At 39.8% G+C, this 23,456-nt stretch overlaps 1 protein-coding gene across 5 annotated transcripts in view; it reads left to right on the plus strand.

Annotated features, from left to right (window-relative positions):
• The window catches only part of rbks (ribokinase), a 155,834-nt gene that overhangs the window by 52,966 nt on the left and 79,412 nt on the right, over nucleotides 1-23,456 (plus strand). For all 5 annotated transcript variants that reach the window (XM_072247261.1, XM_072247278.1, XM_072247270.1 and 2 more), the window contains exons 2-5: nucleotides 12,037-12,169; nucleotides 14,600-14,663; nucleotides 14,916-14,978; nucleotides 19,924-20,088. In XM_072247261.1, coding sequence (XP_072103362.1) covers nucleotides 12,037-12,169; nucleotides 14,600-14,663; nucleotides 14,916-14,978; nucleotides 19,924-20,088 — 425 coding nt within the window. The remainder of the gene's footprint in view (nucleotides 1-12,036; nucleotides 12,170-14,599; nucleotides 14,664-14,915; nucleotides 14,979-19,923; nucleotides 20,089-23,456) is intronic.

Below are 23,456 nucleotides of genomic sequence, written 5' to 3' on the forward strand. Positions count from 1 at the left end.
TTTTTTAGGTATGAGAATCTGTCAGGAATGGGAACCAGGTTTGATAGTCTTGCTCACTGTAAGGATGGGAGTGGAAGCTGTAGAAAGGATAAGCAACTGAAATGTGGCACCATCATTTGAGTAGCCATTCAAAAGTGAGGTGGAGGAGAGAAATCTGACCTGCAGTGGAATTTGGAATGGGAGGGGAAAGATTTAGATGTCAAGGCTCATGTGGGTATCAACAGCATAAGAAGAAGAAGGAATAAAGCTCTGCTGAGGGAATTTGAGCAACCATGGACTAAATTAAAATGCAGAACAAAAAAAGTAATCATCCTTGTACATTGGCACAAGGGGTTAATGAGATCAGAGAGTTAAAATGCATGGCTCTAATATTGTGTGGGAGAAGTGAGTTTGAAGTGGGACACTGGTACCAGTTTGAGGAAAGGAAGGAACTGTTCCGATGCGACAGACGCCACCTGAACCATGCTGGGACAAGAGATGTGAATAGAGCTTTAAACTAGATAATAAGGAAGTGGATCAACAGCTTGGAAAAGTATGGATAAAATAAAAGGGAAGGGGAAAGTAGGAGAGGTTATTTAAGTCTCCAGAATAAAAAAAAACAGAATTTAGAAAGGGATAGGAATTTAACTTCAGACAACATGGAGACAAAATTCAGTAGAAGGATGCTGAATACTGGACTGAAAGTGTTATATTTAAATTCACACAGTATGCAAAATAAGGTAGGTGAGCTTATAACACAGCTAGAAATTGGCAGGAATGATGTGGAAAATTGCAGAGATGAAGTTGAAAGAAGATCACAGCTAAACATCCATGGATAAACATACTATCTAAAAAGGCAGATGGGCAGAGGTGGTAGGATGGCTCTGTTGCCAAGAAAAAAGAAATCTTATCAAACATAGAGCTACACAACACAGGAACAGTCCTCTTGGACCACAATGTTTACCCTAAACATGCTGCCAAATTGAACTATTTCTCTCCTGCCTGTACGTGATTACATTCCTTCATTCCCTGAGTATTCATGTCTCTATGTAAAAGCCTCTTAAACATTATTATTGTATATGTTTCCACCACTCCGCCTGGTAGACTATACCCTACATTTGATCTGTTTAAAAAAAAGCTTACCCCATTTTCTTCCTCTTAAATGCATGTCCTCTAAGATTTGACAAAAAAAAAAGATTCTGATCATCTACTCTATTTTATAAACTTGTATCACATTCCTTAGCAAGAAGAGACAGGATCAGAAGATGTAGAATCGTTATTGGTAGAGTTAAGAAACTGTAAGGATTAAAAAGACCCTGATGGGATTTTTTTACACACCTCTGAACGGTAACAATTGGAGATAGAAAAGGCATGTAAATAGAGCAATGTTATGATGGTCATAGAAGATTTCAATATGCAAGTAGGTTTGGAAAATCAGGTTGGTACTGGATCCCAAGAGAAAGAATTTACAGAATGCCTGAAAAGCGGCTTTGTAGATCAGCTTGTGGCTGAGTCCACTAGGGAAAGAGTAATTCTGGATTTGGGATTGTGTAATGAAACAGATGTGATTAGGGAGTTTAAGGAACCCTTAGGAAACAGTGATAAAATTCACCCTGCAATTTGAAAGGGAGAAGCTATACTGGGATCGGATGTAGCAGTATCACAATTGAGTAAAGGTAACTACAGAGAGGCGTGAGAATTGAACTAGTCAAAGTTGATCAGAAGGAGCCACTAGGAGGGATGATGGCAGAGGAACAATGTCTGGAGTTTCTGAGAGTAATTCTGAAGATGCGGAATCAGTTCAACCCGAAGAAAGTGAAGCAATCTGAAGAGAGAATGAGGTAACTGTGGATGACAAGAGAAGTCAAACACAGCAAAAAAGAAAAAGAGGGGGCACACAATATAGCAGAAATAGAGTGAGATGCTGGAGAATTGGGAATATTTTAAAAACCAACAGAAGACACTAAAAGTAATAAGGAGAGAAAAGATGAAATATGAAGGTAAGCTAGCCAATGATATAAAAGAGGATGCCTAAAGCTTTTTCAGATATCTAAAGAGTAAAAGAGAGGTGAGCGTGGATTTTGCACTGCTGGAAAATGATGCTGGAGGGGTAGTGATAGGGAAAAGAGAAATGGCAAATGAACTGAGTAAGTATTTTGTGTCAGTCCTCACTGTGGAAGACACCAGCAGTATGCCAGAAACTTGAAAATGTCAATGGGCAGAAGTGAGTATAATTCCTATTACGAAGGAGAATGTACTTGGAAAACTGAAAGGTCTGAAAGTAGATAAGTCACTTGGACAAGATGGACTACACACAAGTTTCTGAAAGAGGTAGCTAAGGAGATTGTACAGGTGTTAGTAGAGATCTTTCAAAGATCACTAGATTCTGGAATGGTTCCAGAGGAGTGAAAAATTGCAGGTGTCACTCCATCCTTTAAGAAGGGAAGAGACAAAAGACAGGAAATTATAGGCAAGTTAGCCAGAATTAGTGGTTGGTAAGATGTTAGAATCCATTATTAAGAATGAGGTTTTGGGATACTTGGGGTACATAATAAAATAGGGCAAAGTCAGCATGATTTCCATAAGGGAAAATCTTGCCTGCCAAACCTGTTGAAATTTTTTGAGGAAACATCAGACAGGATAGACAAAGGAGAGTCAGTGGATGTTGTTTACTTGATTTTCTGAAGGCCTTTGACAAGGTGCCATAAAGTGAAGCTTACTGAACAAAACAGGAGCCCATTGTATTATAGGAAATGTAGTAGTATGGATAGAATTTTGGCTGCCTGGCAGAAGGCAAGGAGCGGGAATAAGTTTTTGGTTGTCTACCGGTAACTAGTAGTGTTCTACATGGGTTGGTGTTGGGTTTACTACTTTTCACATAATATATTGATGATCTGTATGATGGAAGTGATGGTCTTGTGGCCAAATGTGTGGATAGTATAGAGACAGGTGGAGGGCAGGTAGTATTGAGGAAGTAGGATGTCTGCAGAATGTCCTGGACAGATTGCAAGAATGAGCAAAGAAGTGGCAGATGAATTATAATGTTGCGAAGTGTATGGTCATGCACTTTGGTAGAAGAGATAAATAAATAGACTGTTTTCTAAATGGGAGTAAATTCAGAAATTGGAGGTGTAAGGGGATTTGGGTGTCTTCATGCAAAATTCCCTAAATGTTAGCTTGTAATTTTGAGTTGGTGGTAAGGAAGACAAATGCAATGTTAGCATTCATTTCAAGAGGACTAGAATATAAAAGCAAGGATGTGATGCTGAGGCTTTATAATGCATTGCTCAGACCAGTACAGAACAGTCATGAACAGTTTTGGACCCTGTATCTAAGGGAGGGGTAGCTTTACATCACAAGATGCTAGAAGTGAAGTAAAAATAAAAAGAATTGCCACTGCCAAAACCAACTTCCAAAAAATGAAACTCATTTTTACCAGCAGACACATTTCTATGACAACAAGGCTTAGGCTACTAAAATGTTACATCTGGTCAATCTTGCTGTATGCTTCCGAAACATGGACTATAACACCAGAACTCCAAAGAAACTTAGAAGCAACAGAAATGTGGTTTCTTAGAAGAATGCTGAAAATATCACATAGAGATAGGGTAACTAATGAGACAGTACTCCAATGTGCCCATACAAAAAGATCTTTAATGAGAACATTAAATGAGAGGAAACTTAAATTCCTGGGCCATGTCATCAGAAAGGGAGAAATAGAATGCCTTACATTACAAGGCCATATGCCTGGGAAGCGCGGAAGAGAAAGGCAAAGAAGAAAATATATGGACACCGTGAAAGAATTAACAGATCTAAGTGTGCGAGATATTATTGACGCTGCATGTGGAAAGTCATGATCGCCCAAGCGTGTAACGCGTAAGGCACGTGATGAGGAAGAAGAAGAAGAATCTAAGGGAAGATATCCTGGCATTGGAGAGAGTCTACAGGAGGTTTATTAAAATGATCTTGGAAATCAAAGGGTTAACATATGAGGAGTGTTTGATGGCTCTGTGTCTGGATCTTTAGAAGAATGTGAGATTCATCTCATTGCTTCCTTCCGAGTGGATGTTTTGAATAGTAGGCGAGTCTATGATATGAGAGCACAGCCTCAAAATAGAAGGACATCTTTTAGAACAGACTGAAGAAAAATTTCTTCAGGCAGAGGGTGGTGAATCTGTGCCACAGATGACTGTGGAAGCCAAGCCACTGGGTGGATTTAAGGCAGAGGTTTATAGGTTCTTGATCAGTAAAAGCATTAAGGGTTACAGGGAGAAGGCGGGAGAATGGGATAGATAAGCCATAATCAAATGGTGAAGCAGACTCGATAAGCCAAATGGCTTAATTCTGCTCCCCTGTCTTATAGAGAGAAAGCAAGTTCATTTCCAATTAGAGGAAAAAGATATTCACTTTAATTCTTCATCCCATTTTCACTCCCACTCTGACATATCTCTCTGTATCCTTTTGAGTAATTGTGAAACCCAACATAAGCTTAAAAAACATCATTAGTTTATGTGTGAATCTTGGTCAACTTGTACCAATTGGGCTGAAAAGTTTGCTTCTGTGGTCTATGACCTTATCTTCCATCTGGGCCTTCTGCAGCCTTCTAGACTGGCGATCAAATTCTACTTCCTTAGTAAGTTGCTCTTTCTTTCTGCCTATATTAGAACAGGACATCTCTGTCATGATTTTGGCTTAATTTTTCTTTTTTAATGAATAAAGTTTGTCATGGGTTGTAACCTTGTGATTAACAATGCATTATACAGATAAAGTTTAAGTTCAAGGTTGATTATCATTCAACCATACATGAATACGCATGAATGGCAACTCTCCGTTAGTAGAGGTCAACCATGGATGTTGCGCCCTAGCTACCTACATTGTTGCTGTAACAGTGTCTGTGGCTGATGAGACCAATGCAAGAGTGACAGTCTCTGTCGCAAAGATCACATCTATACGTGGTCTCAGCTCTGCTGGAGCTGTAGTGTTCCTTTCTATGGGCCTGTCTGTTTTCTGCTGCTTTCAGGAATTTTTTTCCTTACTTGACCAAAGTTGTTGTTCCAGGGTGCTTCTCCACCTGGTATGATCAGCTATAAGTTCCTCCCAGGACACAGTGTGATGTCCAGTGCCTTCATGTCCCACTTGCAAGCATTCTTGTAAACAATTGCGGATGGCCAGCAGTTCTCTTGCTTGAAGCCAGCTCACCGTAGAGCAGGAGTTCCCAGCCTTTTGTATGCCATGAAACAATATCATTAAGCAAGGGGTCTATAGACCCCAGGATGGGAATCGCTGCCATAGAGGATGTCTTTCGGGATGCAGCCATCATGCATGGGGCAGATGTGGACGAGCAAGAAAAGCCTATGTTACCTGAGCAGGGTATACAAACAAGGGAGGCCGGCACAAGGGAGAACTTCTGCAATAGGTACTCTGTTTTCTCCAAGATATGATGATGGCACCTTAAATCAAAGACGTTGACCTTTCTGTACTGGTTAGTGTATGTTGTCGAGGTTGCGCTGCAATACAGTAATGTGCAGGTAACATAAGCATTGTACACTGCCATATTTGTTTTGACTGAGAGTTTGGAGTTCTCCAAGACTCGTATGATGAGGCAAGCAAAAGTTGTTGCAGCCTACCAATGTGCTTGTTGATTTTTGCATCCAAGGAGAGGTTGTCACTGATGATAGACCCCAGGACTGTGAACTGATAGACAACATCCAGTTTGTAGATACCAATGGTAATGACTGGAGGTTGCCTCCATGTCTTGTACCAATTGGTTTATCTTTTTCAGACTCATAGTCAGACCAAATTCCTTGTAGACCTTGGAGAAACGACCCATCAAGCTGTGGAAGTGCTGTGGAGTATGGGCAGAATTGCTGCATCGTCAGCTAACAGTTTGATGATTGCACAACTTTGGTTTTGTCTCGTAGGCAGACGAAGTTAAAAAGGCTGCCCTCTGATCTAGCGTAGAAGTAGATTCCCTTTGTTGCAGTGTGAAATGCATGCCTCAGGAGAAGGACAAAGAAGATCTCGAAGAGCACTGGGGAGAGAACATAGCCTTTTTAATACTGCTGCTTGTGTCAAAGGGTTCCAAAGAGCTGTCATTCATGTTGTTGTGGAAGGATTTGATCGTGCTTGGTCATCTTGGTGAGCAGCCTACCTTAGAGAGGCTCTGAAAGAACCCCTCTCTGCTAACCAGGTCAAATGCTTTGGTGAGATCAATAAGTGCACCGGAGAGAGACTTTTATTCTCTCCACTTCTTCTGGAATTGACGGAAGGAGAAAAATCACAGTTAAAATGAATTCACTTTATTACTTACATCCTTCACATATATGAGGCGTAAAAATCTTTACGTCCCGTCTCCATCTAAATGTGCAATTTATAATAAATAGTATGTACAACAGGACTGTCAATATAGCATAGGAATACAGTTGGATCAGCATGACTTAAGCAATCTGATGGCCTGGTGGAAGAAGTTGTCCCGGAGCCTATTGGTCCTGGCTTTTATGCTGTAGTACCGTTTCCCAAATAGTAGCAGCTGGAACAGTTTGGGGTGACTCGAGTCCCCAATGATCCTTCGGGCCCTTTTTACACACCTGTCTCTGTAAATGTTCTGAATAGTGGGAAGTTCACATCTACAGATGCATTGGGCTGTCTGCACCACTTTCTGCAGAGACCGACTTTTGAGAGAAGTTTACAGTTTACATACCAGGTAATGACGCAGCCAGACAGGATGCTCTGAATTGTGCCCCTGCAGAAAGTCCTTAGGATTTAGGGATCCATACCAAACTTCTTCAACTGTCTGAGGTGAAAGAGGCTCTGTTGGGCTTTTTTCACCACACTTCCGATATGTACAGACCACGTGAGATTCTCGGTGATGTGTATGTCAAGGAACTTGAAGCTGTTCACCCTCCCAACTCCAGATCCATTGATATCAATAGGGGTTAGCCTGTCTCCATTCCTCCTGTAATTCACAACCAGCTTCCAGCACAGAAGCCACTCTGTGATTCCAGGTAGATACTCATGAATACAGCCAAATGAAACAGTGTTCCTCCAGGACCAAGGTGCAAGACACAATACCAACAGTCATGCACACACAAGGCACTAAAAGCGCACACAAGGGCGCCACGGTAATGTAGCAGTAAGCAAGATGCTATTAAAGCTCAGGGAGTTAGAGCTCAGAGTTCAATTCTGGCATCACCTATAAGGAGTCTATATGTCCTCCCAGTGGAATTGCAAGGACTTTCTCCAGGTGCTCCGGTTTCCTCCCACATTCCTTAGAAGCTTGTAAAGGTTTGACATGACATGGACAAACTTCTACATGTGTGTGGTGGAGAGTGTATTGACTGGTTGCATCACAGTCTGGTATGGAAACACCAATGCCCTTGAACAGAAAATCCTACAAAAGATACTGGATACATCCCAGTCCATCATGGGTAAAGCCCTCCCCACCATTTAGCACATCCACATGGGGTGCTGTGGCAAGAAAGAAGCATCGTCATCAGGGGTCCCCGCCACCCAGGTCTTGCTGTCTTCTCACTGCTGCCATCAGGAAGAGGGTAGAGTGGCCTCAGGACTCTCACTAGTAGGTTCAGGGACAGTTATGATGCCTCAACCGTCAGGCTCTTGAACCAGTGGGGATTACTTCATTCAGTTCCACTTGTCCCATCGTTGAACTGTTCCCACAACATATGGACTCTTCATCTCATGGTCTCAAGATTTATTGCTTTTTGTCTCTCTCTTTTATAATTGCACAGTTTGCTGTCTTTCGCACATTGGTTATTTGTCTGCCCTGTTGGGCGTGGTCTTTTATTGATTCTATTATGGTTCTTAGATTTATTGAGTATGCCTACAAGAAAATGACTCTCGAAGTTGTATATGGTGACGTATATGTACCTGTACTTAGATATTAAATTTACTTTGAACTTTGAACATACCAGTCTATAGGTTAATTGGTCATTATAAACTGTCCCTTGATCCTTGATTAGCCTAGGGGTAAATCGGTTGGGGGGGGGGGCGGTGGTGTTGCTGGGCAGTACAGATTGAAGAGCCAAAGGTCCTAGTCCACATTGCATCTCAATCAACAAAATAAATAAATCTGATGGCAGCAAACAGTCACACAAAAATATCTATATAGACCAAGTTTCTGAGTGAAATGACCTATAAATTGATGGTGCTCAGGTTTGTCGGCAAGAAGAGAACAGTCTGCAAGCATTCATACAATCCAGCTTGTCTTCCACCAAGCGAACACCGGAGAGCAGCAACAATGAGAGAGGCCAACCCCAATGCAGCATGTATACCATACCATACTGCCTCCAGCGACTCCCCTCCTAGTCTACCGCACAAGCAAGCTCATGGCTTGAAGTCTGGTCCTCACTACAACCGAAGTGCAATGTGTTTCCAGCTGCAACACTCTACTAGGTTATTTAGTTTCACCTAATTAAAGATATTCCCTTTGTTTCACCCATCAATCTACCACCTTCTCTGTTACTGAAAACAATCTGGTTTTCTCACTTTCTTAGTTTAGACAAAGGGTCTCAGACCTGAAAACATAATAGCTGCAATTAAATACCATGTCCTTTTGTGTTGACCAATCCTTAGTACTAGTAGAACATAGGGAACAATTTTTTTTGCTTTATTTAAATTCTCTGTCGAAAAGAAGTTCCCTGTAATTTTCAACCTCTTACATGCACAGAAAATACAAGATCATTGTATATGTTCAGATTCATACTCCTTTCAGTCAAAGGGATGAAGCTCAGGGATGACCTTCGAAAGTGACTGATAGTGATAGAATCGATGTAGAGTGGATGGCTCCAGATGGAGAGTAGATTTGTAGAGTAGAGCTAATAGGACTTGATGTTTCAATCTCTATGATAAGTTGGCACTCTCGATGTTGGCAGTGGGCTTGGAGTGGTGACAAGTAGGGTAGGTACCTCATCAGGGTCATCAGATGGGCACCCTCTTCCTTTGACGTTTCGTTGATAAGCCTGCGACATCTCCAAAGGGCTCAACGGTGCTACATGGTATCCCAGATACACCCCCCTCGGTTCCATAACTTCCTGTCTTCATCTTGCAGCCCAGTTGTTGTCTTTCCTTTTAATCCAAATCCAAATCTAAGTCAGGGACCATAATATTTGGATATTTTCTGATAAATCTATTATGGAATCCAGGAAAATGTTCTATACTTGATGAACTATTTGGCACATAAAAACTCTTACCTAAAATGAATAGTTTGGCTGCATTTAATGAAAAGTCGAACATGATAGAGAAAGGAATAGTTTATCCTAATTCATTTGGTTGAGGTACAGTATGATTTATTGATGTAAACTAAAGTTAGTAAAATGGTTTATATTGTCACTTGTACTGTGGAAAACTTGTCTTGCATTCTGTCCATACAGATCAATTCATTATAACTGCATTGAGGTAAAACAGATGAAAGTGTTGCAGAACAAAGTGTAGTGCTGTCACAGTGATGTAGATTGTGAGATCAAGAGTCCATCTCATAATACTAAGAAACCATTCAGTAGTCTTATAACAGTCAGATAGAAATTGCCTGTGAGCCCGGTCGTACATGCTTTTCGGCTTTTATATGCTACGCCCAGTGGGAGATTGGGGAGGAGTGAATGTCTCACATGAGTGGGATTTTTGATTACACTGTTGCTTTACCAAGGTAGTGGTAAGTGTAGACAAGAATCCATGGAATGGAGGCTGGTTTCCATGATGTGCTGAGTTGTATCCACAACTCTGGTTTCTTGCCGTCATGGGCAGAGCAATTGCCACAACAAGCCAAGATGCATGCAGATGGGATGTTTTGTATGCTGCATCTATAAAGGTTGGTGAGGGTCAAAGGGGACATGCCAAATTTCATTAGCTCCTGAGGAAGTACAGGAGCAGGTGAGTTTTTCTTGACCGTGATGTCAGAATAGTTGAACTATACGTTCAAATAAATGCAGCATCTTCACTGAAGCCTGGGAACCTCAGGCCCATGGAGTGGAGAAGAAAAATATTGTGAGCCTGTAGGTCATCTTGTATATTGGGATCACACAGAAGCCTTGCCAAAGTGGTAAAAGGGGTGGACTACCTCAAACTACCCATCCACCTGCCCCAAATGTTGAAAGATCTGCGGTTCCTGCATTAATCTCAATAGTCACTTTGGAGCGCACAGAGCCAAGGTGGAAGCAAACCACGCTCAGTCTTGAGACTGCCTCAGAAGATAATATGGTATCAAAACTACATGAACTGTTTAGACCAAATATTTGTGTTGTAATTTCTAAATTTAAAAATATTCATTATATTTCTCCCTATATAGATGTGTTTGATAGTAAGTGCCCAGCCCTTCTGCAGCACAGAAACAGATTGGCAATCAACACTTGCAGAATGATTATATTACAATTAAATACCACTGAATTAATACTGGATATTATAATACTGGACAGGCACGTACCTTTATCAAAAATAAAACGTACCAGGGTTCACTGTTCTTTATGTAAAGGATTAAGGACTCCACAACAATTTTCATGGATCAGAATGTTGCTAGAAATTTCCTTATTATCAGATGGGTTTATTTTGCGTAATAATGTTACTGCATAAAAAAAGATTCAATTCATCCCCTGCACTTAGAAGTTATGTAATATGTATTTCACATTGAGCTGTTGTACTCCACCTTCACAATATTATCCTTGAGATTCAAACCAAGTTTAGAACAAAAACTATCTTGTTATTCCACTGTGTTTTTCTATTATTTGAACGAACAGTGTCACGGTATGGAAGCAAAACCTGCAGAAGGTTGTAAGCTCAGCCAGCTCCATCGTGGGCACTAGTCTCCCCACCATAGAAGGCAGCATCCGTCATGAAGCACCCTCACTATACAGTACGTTGTTTTCAACAATGAGGCGGTTCAAAAGCCTGAAGGTGCATACTTTAGAAACACGTCTTCCCCTCCGCCATCAGATTTCTGAATGGTCCATGAACACGACCTCACTACTTTGATTTCTTTTTGTTCAAGTTATTGTTCTTATATATTCTTACAATAACTTTTATGTATTATCCTGTACTGTTGCTGCAGAACAACAGATTTCATGACATATGTCAGTGATAATAAACCTGATCCTCAATATGTTTACACGCAGGCCACTTCCCTGAACCAGGCGAAAGTCTTGCTCACTGTCCAATCACTGTCCAATTTGAAACCAGAGGATTCAATAACACTCTAGATTGCGTGTGAACTTTATTTTGACTTAACCTTTGTGACAATTTACAGTAACTGTGGCATGCTGAAATGGGCAAGGCTGTATTTGAATAAACTTTTATTTTGTAAAATTTACTACACTGATTTCTTCATTTCAAGGATACTTCTGCAATATCTTCAAAACTGTTCTCTCCTTACAGTGCCAATGCCAGTTTTCAACCCAAATCATCAGAAAGATAAAGACAGACAGACAGACACACACACGCACACACACACACACACACTCACTCACACATACACACACACACTCACTCACACATACACACACACACATACTCACTCACACTTTCTCTCTCACACTCACACTCACACTCTCTCTCAGTCTCACTCACACTCACACTCTCTCTCTCTCTCTCTCTCTCTCTCTCTCTCTCTCTCTCTCTCTCTCACACACTCACACATACACACCTAATTCTTATGTGAACTTTTAAGGTTCATGAGTAAGTTTTCTTTAAATTCTATCAGGAAAATCTAAACAAGTAGGTTGAGATTTGAAAAGATAGTTTAAATGAAAATACATTTGTCTGTTTTTATGTTTATAGCTATGATGTTATATGTGTTATTTAAATCACTTGTAGAGGCTGGGGAGTAGGAAAAAGATAGAGAAATAATGACTTTCTGCTGTCAGGACACCTGAAACATTGTATTTTTGAATTACTCTTACAGACTTCATTATGATGAGCCTCTGACAAACCAGAATATTGACATGTTAGTTATAAAATGACCCTGGTGTGGATGCAGGAACTTAAGAAGCAAAGTTTGGATCAAAATTAGTTTATATTTTTTGAACTTCAAATTTTTTTATTCTTTTTTAATAGTTTTGCTCCACGTTTGCCTAAAGCTGGGGAAACCATCCATGGCTGCAAATTTTTTATTGGATTTGGAGGGAAAGGAGCTAACCAGTGTATCCAGGCAGCACGACTTGGAGCCAAAGCGGCAATGGTGTGCAAGGTAACACCAAATACACTTATAAAGTAACTTCATATGTTTGATTTGGAAGCTAGGACCAGGAGATAATAATAGTTCAGTAATCTAAACTAGTTATTGCATAACCAATGCAAAGAATGTTGCTGGTTTTGCACAATGTCAAAAATGAAGGAATTAATTAGGTGTATTCTCTAATCCAGGGGTTCCCGATCTTTTTTTATGCTACGGAGTCTTACTGTTAACAGAATGGTCAATGGACCCCAGGTTGGGAACCCCTGACTAATCTGATTATTTTGCAAATATTTTCAATAAATTAGTTGCTAGTTAGTAAAATTAAAAATACATAAATTAATGAAAGCTTCCTTGATGTCATTCTAAGTCAGACATTGTGAGTACCTGGCATGTACGCCTCATAGTAGCTAGATGTCTGCATCCATTGCAAAATGCATAAAACCCTTTTATTGTTAAATATTGTTAAATCTCCCTTTGATGTATTTACTGCATTTACATTGGTGACAGTGGTAGAAAAGAATGCAATAAAGTACAGTTAATTGGCCAGTTTATCAGCATGGTAACACATCACTCATAAATGGCAAATACACATCTGAGTAAATTCGGCTGAGTCCCACTATTGAGGAGAACAGTGCACTTGAAAACTTACCTTAGTTCAAACTTGTAACTAGTTACTTTGACTCATGTTTTCCAACTATAACTAGTTGTACGTGATTGCTATTTCATCAACATTGATGGGCAGAGATCATTTTGGGGAAAATTGAAGCTAGACCATGAAAGATAGGGAAGTATATGATTTAAGGTAAATGTTAATTTCCTGATCGGTCAGGGCATCAAAGGATATGGCGAGAAGGCAGGTATATAAGGTTGAGTGGGATCTGGGATCAGCATGACGGAATGGCTGAGTAGATTCGATGGGCTGAATGGCCTAATTCTGCTCCTATGTCTTATGATCTAAACAGTGTGAGATTGCAAAGCTTTAAGGTGCAGAAGGATCTTGGTGATCTCATGTCTGATTTACAAAATGCTTGTATGTAGATACCAGAGGTAATTAGGAAAGCTAATAGCATTACAGATTATTACAAGGGGAAATAAATACAGCAGTACGGAGGTTATGACGCAGAGGTACATACAGGGCACTGCTGAGACCACATTATGACTGCTGTGCATTGTCTTGTCATCACTTCTTTAATGAAAGATGTTAATGCATGGAAGCTATTTAGAGGACACTTACTAGGCTAATAACTAGAACTGATGGATTGTATTATGAGGATAGACTGGGTTCATATTTGCTGTAGTTTGGAAGAGAGAGAAGACTTTTAATTCAAACCTAAGATCCTGAGGCTCTTTATTTGTGGATGTGTCAAGAACTGGGGAATAATGTTCAACAATAAATCATTTAAGGGAAATCAGTTGAAATTGTTTCTCAGAGGAGCCTGGGATTTTGCAAACTATTTCTTCAAAAGGTGGTGGAAGTGATTTTTAAGCAGGGAGAGATGAATGCTTTATAAGCAAAGGGTAGAAAAGTTACTGTGAGTAGACAGGAATTTGAAGTTGAAGTTACAATTAAATCTGCCAGAATTTTATATAATGGCAGGACCAACTTGAGGTTAGAGTGGTTTTTACTGCTCCTAATTCATATTTTCGTATGCAGGAATTGCCAGTGAGATCAACAGGGCTAAAGCAAAATTCTCTTGAAATGGTTCTTCACAATTCACAATGGTTCTTGGTGACATTTCACTCAATTCATCCCCTTTCCGCACTGTGCAAAGTATTGCCTAAGTTATTGCTTTCCGTGATTCAATTGATTTCTTTGAACTTGTCCACAGTAACAGTAATTATCATTCCATCAACTGAACTTGTCTGAAATTCCATTGTATCAAAGCTATTTAATTGACATTACTTATCAAACACTGTAACTTGTGTTATCAAATAAATGAATATCGTTCTGAAGCGCGTTTCACCATGTAGGTTGCAAGATATCATCTACATTGATCCATGAGTTTCTAATAATTTATTTCTTGTTCATTGATTCACCATTATTTACTCATTTTCAGTCCATCTGGTTGACTGAGTTAGATTTCCTGTAAAAGCCTAAGTAATGGAGATTTGCCTAATGCCTTAAATTTGAAACCGATGAAATGCACGGGCCAGTCCTTTTATACTGGTGCACTTCATTTGAAGGATATGTTCTATAAGCTTATAGCCTACATTAGCAACTGCTCATGACTTTCATACTATCTGTAGCAATATTGAATATCACTGATGAACAGATTATCATGGCAAAAATCATGCAAATTTATTTTGGAAACTAATTTAATTTCACATATATTCTATGAACTAGTTTTGATATTTCAGTTACTATGTTAGAAAGTTTTTTTTGTCAATATGGGATAAGCTTGAAAAAGCTATTGTCTAATCTTTTCTTCCCTCACAAAACAGGTTGGGAATGATTCATTTGGAGAAAATTACATCCAAAACTTCAAATGTAATGGCATATCTACAGGTATTACTTAAAAATATTGTTTTCATGATTAGGGAAGATGATGAATTATTGTAGGCTTCCTGTTCAATATTGCTGATTTATCAGAAAACATGACAGTTAAGCTAATTTTTCCCATCCTGGCGTTTAAACTAATTTTAGCAGTAATGATGAAGTGCTTTTGACTGGAGACAGCATTGATACAAATCAAGTCCCCATACATTCTATTTGCATGCTGTGAATTATTATGTATTTATATCAGTTGTTTCTTTACAGAGTATGTGGGCCAAACAAGTGAAGCATCAACAGGAGTGGCATCTATTACAGTAAATGATGATGGTACTGTACAAATGTTGGCAGTTTTAGGCTTCCTTTGCATCTTAACTTTTGTTTTAATCAGAAAACCATTTAACTAAGCATAGTTACTACTTACTTAAAAGCAATGCCTTGAAAATATTACTTTTTATATGTTGGCCTGGTATTGTATTGCTTGTATAGATTTTGTATGAATACATTGTCACTATTAAAAAGAGGAGTATTATTACATGACTTTCTCCAATATAAGAATTTCTTAGAAGTAAAGTTAAGGGAATTAGTTTGTTTTTCTCCATTGTATTGTGCTTGTGCCTAAATAGAAAAAGCATTGTAAAAGTAATACTTTCGAATATCTCAAATCATAAAATCAGGGGGAAGAAAATCAAAGTGTTGCAGAATGAGTATTCAACATAATTGGATCCTTCTTATCATGGTTGAGCATAGGAAATTGGGAAATTGCAAGCCTTTAAGGTAAAGGTTTTAAGGTATGGAGATTGACATGATAACTGTGGGAAACTGGAAGCCTAGGAATTGAGGACAAATAGAGCTAGCTTGAGATTGTCTCTCAGTTCTGGTGACAATTAGGAAATACATGTTTTGTGTGCCTGTGGAAACTGCCATGGTTCAAACTGAAGGTTAGCGATCTCTTCAGTGGCTTCAAGTTTTTTTTTGCGTGTTGCACCAGACAGTCAGCCATTCTTGTCTGGCGCGTGGTGTCAGGATTGGTCTCCTTTCGGATTAACCGGGCCACGGTATGAATGTTCCTGATTTGACCCTTTTTTTTAACGAGGCCGAGTGACTAGCTCGACACTCAACCCGGCACAGATGGAGAGCGTGCTCAGGGGGTGGCCTGACTTGGATTAGAACTCGGGAGCCTTTGCTCCGGAGTCTGGCACTGATGCCATTGCACCACCAGCCGGCTTCAAGTGAGGCATTGTGAATGGTGTGATACCACCAGAAGTGGATCTGTCAGGGCAGGAGTTCATTCACTAAGTGGGCATGGTTAGACAGGATGGTCATGGGCACAACTTGAGGTGTTCTTCGTGTACCTCAACTTCTCCAGCCTGTTATCAAGCAATTGAGGGAATTCCTTTAGTGACTAAAGCTTGAGACTCAATCCGTTTTATCTGTTATAATCTTGTGGTTGGCAATGGTTGCACTCAGCCAAGAAATGTAGCATTGAGAAATTTATGGGACTTGGAAGTTTGAACCAATGGCATCTGCTTCTGTGGATGAGAGTGACACAGTGTCAGGGGTTTAGTAGACTATGGCTTGGCTGGAGAGGAAGTCAAATGGTTGGGTGGACATGGTGTCTTTTATTTTCCTGCAGAAGTAATAGTTATAGCATGAGTAGCAGTGGCATGATTTGGAATAGCAGTGACACAAGAAAGGGTAAGTTTAAATGAGATATCAGAGTAATTTAAAAAAGTAATGGACATTTGGGCTGCAGAGACTGAACACTCATTGTAATCAGGGATTGTCACACACTTAAAGAAACAGAGCTTCAGGTGTAATTGTGTGCCATCAGAAAATCCCAGTAGTTCTGTGTAGTTCAACTGAGCCTCTTTGTTCCACAATGCCTCACAGTAGAGGAAGTAGAAAAAATATTTACTTCCCATTTCCTTTGTGATTTTCTGTAATCCCTTTAAAATATGGAATCTTAATGCATAATAACTAAATAAGGAACAGAAACAGGAATGATGCAATAAAATTAATAATGCCGATCTCTAGATAACAGCACTGAAAAACTCTATGGGTGAAGTATGTTGCAGGAAGGATGATTCATTTTGTGAAATGAACAGATGAAAGCATCCAGAATGATAAAAACCAAAGTAAATAGAAAGAACTTGGAGTCATAGAAAAGTACAGTGCAGAAGCAGACCCTTCGGCCCATCTAGCCCATGTTGAAACCATTTAAACTGCCTGCTCCCATTGACCTGCACCAGGACCCTAGCCCTCTATACCCCTACCATCTATGTAACTATCCAAACTTCTTGTGAACATTGAAATTGAGCTTTCATACACCACTTGTACTGGAGGCTCATTCCATATTCTCATGACCCTCTGAGTGAAGAAATTCCCTTCATGTTCTCTTAAACTTCTCACCTTTCACCCTTAACCCATGACCTCTAGTTGTAGTCCTACCCAACTTCAGTGGAAGAATCTGCTTGCATTTACCCTATCTACACCCCTCATAATTTTGTATACCTCTATCAAATCTCCTCTCAGTCTTTTATATTTCAAGGAATAAAGATCTAACCTATTCAATCTTTCCTTGTAACTCAGGTCCTCCAGACCCAGCAACATCCTCATAAATTTTCTCTGTACTCTTTCAAACTTATTTACATCTTTCCTGTAGATAACTGACAAAACTGCATACGATACTCCAAATTAGGTCTCACCAATGTTTTACATGACTTCAACATAGCATTCCACCTCCTGTACTGAACACTTTGATTTATGAAGGCCAATGTGCCATAAGCTTTCTTTATGACCCTATCTACCTGTGATACCACTCTCAAGGAATTTTGGACCTGTATTCCTAGGTCCCTTTCTTCCACCACACACCTCAGTGCCCATCCATTCACTGTGTAAGACCTACCCTGGTTGGTCCTACTGAAATGCAACACCTTACACTTGATTACATTAAATTCCATCTGCCATTTTTCAGCCCATTTTTTTTCAGCTGGTCCAGATTCCATTGCAAGCTTTAATAGTCTTCCTCACTGTCCACTACTCCCCCAATCTTGGCGTCATCTGCAAATTTGCTGATCCAATTAACCACATTATTATTCAGATCATTGATAGATGACAAACAACAGTGTATCCAGCACTGAACCCTGTGACACTCCACTAGTCACAGGCCTCCAGTGTGAGATGCAACCATCTACTACTACTGTCTGGCTTCTCCCACAAAGCCAATGTCTAATCCAATCTACTACCTCACCTTGAAGGCCAAGTGATTGAACCTTCCTGACCAACCTCCTATGTGGGACCTTGCTAAAGTTCACGCAGACAGCATCCACTGCCTGTCTTCATCCACTTGCCTAGTAACTTCCTCGAAAAACACTATAAGATTGGTTAGACATGACCTACCTCGCAGAAAACCATGCTGACTAATCCTAACCAGTCCATGTCTGTCTAAGTATTCATAGATCCGGTCCCTTAGAATACCTTCAGCTAACTTTCCCACTACTGATGTCAGGATCAGCAGCCTATAATTTCCATAATTTATATAATTTATTTTTAGAGCCTTTCTAAAAATAGCAGAATAGCATTAACTATCCTCCGATCCTCCAGTACCTCACCTATCACTAAGGATGATTTAAGTATCTCTAGTAGGGCCTGTACAATTTCTGCACTTACCTCCCACTGGGTCTGAGGAAACACCTCATCGGGTCCTGAGGATTTATCCACGCAGATTTGCCTCAGGACAGCAAGTACCTCCTTTGTAATCTGTATAAGATCCATGACTTCGCTGCCACTTAGCCTCACTTCTATAGGCTCTGTATCTGTGTCCGCAGTAAATACAGATGCAAAAATTCAATTGAAGGTCTCTCCTATCTCTTTTGGCTCTATGCATAGATTATCATTCTGATCTTCCAGTAGACCAGTTTTGTCCCCTGCAATCCTTTTACACTTAACATATCTGCAGAATCCTTTAGGATTCTCCTTCACCTTGACTGCTGGGGCAACTTTATACCTTCTTTTAGACCTCCTGATTTTTTTTTTCTTAAGTGTTCTTTTATGTTTTTTATACTCCATAAGTACTGCTGATGTTTGGAACTGCCTATATTTGCTGTACACTTCCATTTTTTTTCTTAATCAGGGTCTCAATATCTCTTAAAAACCAAGGTTCTCTAAATCTGTTATCTTTACCTGTTATTTTGATAGGCCCATGTGAGCCTTGACTCTCAAAATTTCACTCTTGAAGGCCTTCCACTTACCAAGTACACCTTTGCCAGAAAATAGCCTGTCCCAATCCACACTTGCCAGGTCATTTTTGATATCATTAATGTTGGCCTTTCTCCAATTTAGAAACTCAACCCTTGGACCAGACCTAACTTTTTCATACCTTTCTTATTGCTCATTTCCACCCATAAAGCTGCACTGGATAAGTTCTCCAGTCTGTCATGACTAAGCACTACCTTGACATTTTCCCCGACTAGAAATGCCATCTCTCTCACCCGGTTGTGCCTAAAACAATAGAGCCCTGGAATATTGAGCTGTCAGTCCTGTCCCTCTTTCAACTAAATCTCAGTAATGGCTACAATATCATAATTTCATGTGTTGATCCATGCCCTTTGCTCATCTGCCTTTTCATCCAGTTCTTCTTGCATTGAAATATATATAGCTCAGAACACTAGTTGCACCATGTTCAACCTTTTGATTCTTGACTTTGTCTGAGGTCTTAACAACATCTGCCTCTAGAACTTCTCCACTATCTGGTCAGGCACTCTGGTTCCCACCCCCCTGCAACTCTGGTTTAAACCCCACCATCCTACCCTGTGCAGCACCAGCAAACCTTTCCACTACTATTTTAGTTCCCTCCAGTTCAGGTGCAATCTTCCCTGGAAGAGTCCAATGATGCAACTTCACTGTTGAAGGTTAAAAACAATATCTTAGTGAATCTGCAGCTGTACACAAAGCTCAATATCGCTTCCAAATTAATAAACTGTGTTGCATCTTGGTAATTTCCCCCCCCAAAATGTCTCCATGTGCAATGAAATCTTAAAATTCTTCATAAAGAATAAGTATGTGATTATGTGTAAATATATCTTTGTCCCTGAACAGAGAGTGCTGGAAATAGTTATTGGATTAGATTGTATATGTGCGGAGAATAATCTAGATGTGAATCCTTTCTGTTTTTGATCTGATTTCGGAGGAACAGTAGGTACTTAAGAAATGTTGATATTTTCTTGCATCATTGAGTTTCCTTAAGTTGACCCCATGGTTTGTGATGTTACAGGGCAGAATGCAATTGTAATAGTGGCTGGTGCAAATCTGCTCTTAAATTCAGAAGATTTGAAACAAGCTTCCAATGCAATCTGTTGTGCAAAGGTGGTTGTCTGTCAGCTGGAAATTCAACCTGCCATCTCACTAGAAGCCTTGAAAATAGCACATGAGGCTGGAGGTTTGTAAAGTTTTATTTTAATACTGTTTTTGAAGAATCTTCTTTCAAAATTTTATGGGGTAACATCAAGGTTCTACAACATGCATTTCATTACAGTACTTTGCTATTCCCACTCCTAAGCAACAAACTGAAGATCTGATCTATGTTCAGTTATTTAATTGTATTTTTGTTTTGAAGTTTGATCACCTTTGTCATATATTAGGTTAACTTCCTTCACTCTGTAATATTCAACCCATAAATTCATTTGCCATGTCTCCATCAACAGCTGTCGAATGTTGACACACCTTTCCGCTAATCACTTGAAAATAACACTACAGTTCATATGTTTATTTGCACTACATTTTTTGTTGTTTTTATATCCTACTATCCTGTGGTAACATGTAGTTAAAACTGCTTCAGCAGCATTTTTCCTCGTCTTAATTATTTTTCAGCTTCTGCCCTTCCACCTTTGCCATATATTTTGAAATTACAATGTGAACGTGTGTATCGTATAAAAGTGATAATAATATGAATGTTTATATGTTTTCCCCTCAAATACTATTTTAATACCTCATTTATTGTACCTTTACCAATGTTTGTGAAATCACAGGGATAAGGAACCGTACTGCTAGACACAGTTCTGATATGTAACCCAGTAGAATAGTTACTGCAGCCCTCCTGTAATAAAGGCCCAAATGCCATTTGCCTTCTTAACCCTGTGGCAAGAAGTTGAATTGGGTCAAGCAGCACCTCCCTATTCCCAACCCCTCCTCCCCCTGCCCCTCCCTACACGCACACACACCTCAGCTCACTGAACTCCTCCAGTAGATTATTTGCTGTACAAAGCTCCTTACTCTTAGCTCAAGTGCTTGATGTGAAACTACATATTTATTCTTAAAGCTAAGAAATGTGATCAGTTTTACTCTGTGGCAGTTTAAGCATATACTTTAAAAGATTACACTGCATGTTGTTTGCCTGGTTATTTCCAAAGCACTATGCATGAAAATGGCTTGGAGGAACTCTTGGATATTGATGATTAGGTAGCCAGTTTCAGCAGTGAGTTGATGGACGCCTTAAACCCCGGCAAAAGAATTCAAAAGCAAATGCTGCACTGATTGTGCAAATCTGACTAAAGTCACAGACCGAATTTTGCTTTCCATTTGAGAAAATTTACAACTTTATGATACTGAATTGTAGTTCAGTCTGCCTCGGTCTTATTGATTTTATCTTCAATCATGGTTTCTCAATGAGATAAACAATGAGAACAATGCTTAAGATAAATTCAAACCAGATATTGTATATAAGGAACTGAAGTGTATAGTGTCATTTAATTTTTTGGTGAATTGCATGATGCGTTAAAGGCTGAAAGTTGCGAGGGATTAACACATGTTCTCTTGCCCATTCAATGATAGGCTGAATAACTGAAGAGTTGTTGCTCCATTAACATTTCCCAAGCAAGCATAGGAAGCCCATTTCTCAGTCATAAATTTAGGAGATTGCAGGAACAGTATATATTATAACCATTTAACAATTACAGCACGGAAACAGGCCATCTCGGCCCTTCTAGTCCGTGCCGAACTCTTACTCTCACCTAGTCCCACCGACCTGCACTCACCCCATAACCCTTCATTCCTTTCCTGTCCATATAGCTATCCAATTTAACTTTAAGCGACAACATCGAACCTGCCTCAACCACTTCTGCTGGAAGCTCATTCCACACAACTACCACTCTCAAGTAAAGAAGTTCCCCCTCATGTTACCCCCTAAACTTTTGCCCCCTAACTCTCAATTTATGTCCTCTTGTTTGAATCTCCCCCACTCTCAATGGAAAAAGCCTATCCACGTCAACTCTATCTATCCCCCTCATAATTTTAAATACCTCTGTCTAAAGTCCCCCCTCAACCTTCTACATTCCAAAGAATAAAGACCCAACTTGTTCAACCTTTCTCTGTAACTTAGGAGATGAAACCCAGGTAACATTCTAGTAAATCTTCTCTGTACTCTCTCTATTTTGTTAACATCTTTCCTATGATTTGGTGACCAAAACTGTACACAATACTCCAAATTTGGCCTCACCAATGCCTTGTACAATTTCAACATTACATCCAAACTCCTATGCTCAATGCTCTGATTTATAAAGGCCAGCATACCAAAAGCTTTTTTCACCACTCTATCCACATGAGATTTCACCTTCAGGGAACTATGCACCATTATTCCTAGATCCCTCTGTTCTACTGCATTCTTCAATGCCCTACCATTTACCATGTATGTCCTATTTTGATTAGTCCTACCAAATGTAGCACCTCACATTTATAAGCATTAAACTCCATCTGCCATCTTTCAGCCCACTCTTCTAACCGGCCTAAATCTCTTTGCAAGCTTTGAAAACCTACTTCATTATCCACAACTCCACCTATCTTAGTATCATCTGCATATTTACTCATCCCATTTACCACTCCATCATCCAGATCATTAATGTATATGACAAATAACATTGGACCCAGTACAAATCCCTGAGGCACACCACTAGTCCCCGACCTCCAATCTGACAAACAGTTATCCACCACCACTCTCTGGTATCTCCCATCCAGCCACTGCTGAATCCATTTTACTACTTCAATATTAATACCTAACGATTGAACCTTCCTAACCAATCTTCCATGTGGGACCTTGACAAAGGCCTTACTGAAGTCCATATAGACAACATCCACCACTTTACCCTCGTCAACTTCCCTAGTAACCTCTTCAAAAAATTCAGTAAGATTTGTCAAACTCTACCTTCCATGCACAAATCCATGTTGACTGTTCCTAATCAGACCGTGTCTATCCAGATAGTTATGTATACCATCCCTAAGAATACTTCCCATCAATTTACCCACCACTGACGTCAAACTCAGGCCAACAAATGCTAGGTTTACTTTAGAACCCTTTTTAAACAATGGAACAACATGAGCAATACGCCAATCCTCCGGCACCATCCTGTTTCTAATGACATTTGAAATATTTCTGTCAGAGCCCCTGCTATTTCCACACTAACTTCCCTCAAGGTCCGAGAGAATATTCTGTCAGGACCCGGAGACTTACCCACTTTTATATTCCTTAAAAGCGCCAGTACTTCCTCTTCTTTAATCATCATAGTTTCCATAACTTCCCTACCTGTTTCCCTTATCTTACCCAATTCAATATCCTTCTCCTTAGTGAATACCGAAGAAAAGAAATTGTTCAGAATCTCCCCCATCTCTTTTGGCTCCACACATAGCTGTCCACTCTGATTCTCTAAGGGACCAGTTTTATCCCTCACTATCCTTTTGCTATTAATATAATGGTAGAGACCGTTGGGATTTATTTTCACCTTACTTTCCAAAGCAACCTCATATCTCCTTTTAGCT

Source organism: Mobula birostris, chromosome 2 (genome assembly GCF_030028105.1).
Source record: "Mobula birostris isolate sMobBir1 chromosome 2, sMobBir1.hap1, whole genome shotgun sequence".
In the NCBI taxonomy this organism is placed as follows: domain Eukaryota; kingdom Metazoa; phylum Chordata; class Chondrichthyes; order Myliobatiformes; family Myliobatidae; genus Mobula; species Mobula birostris.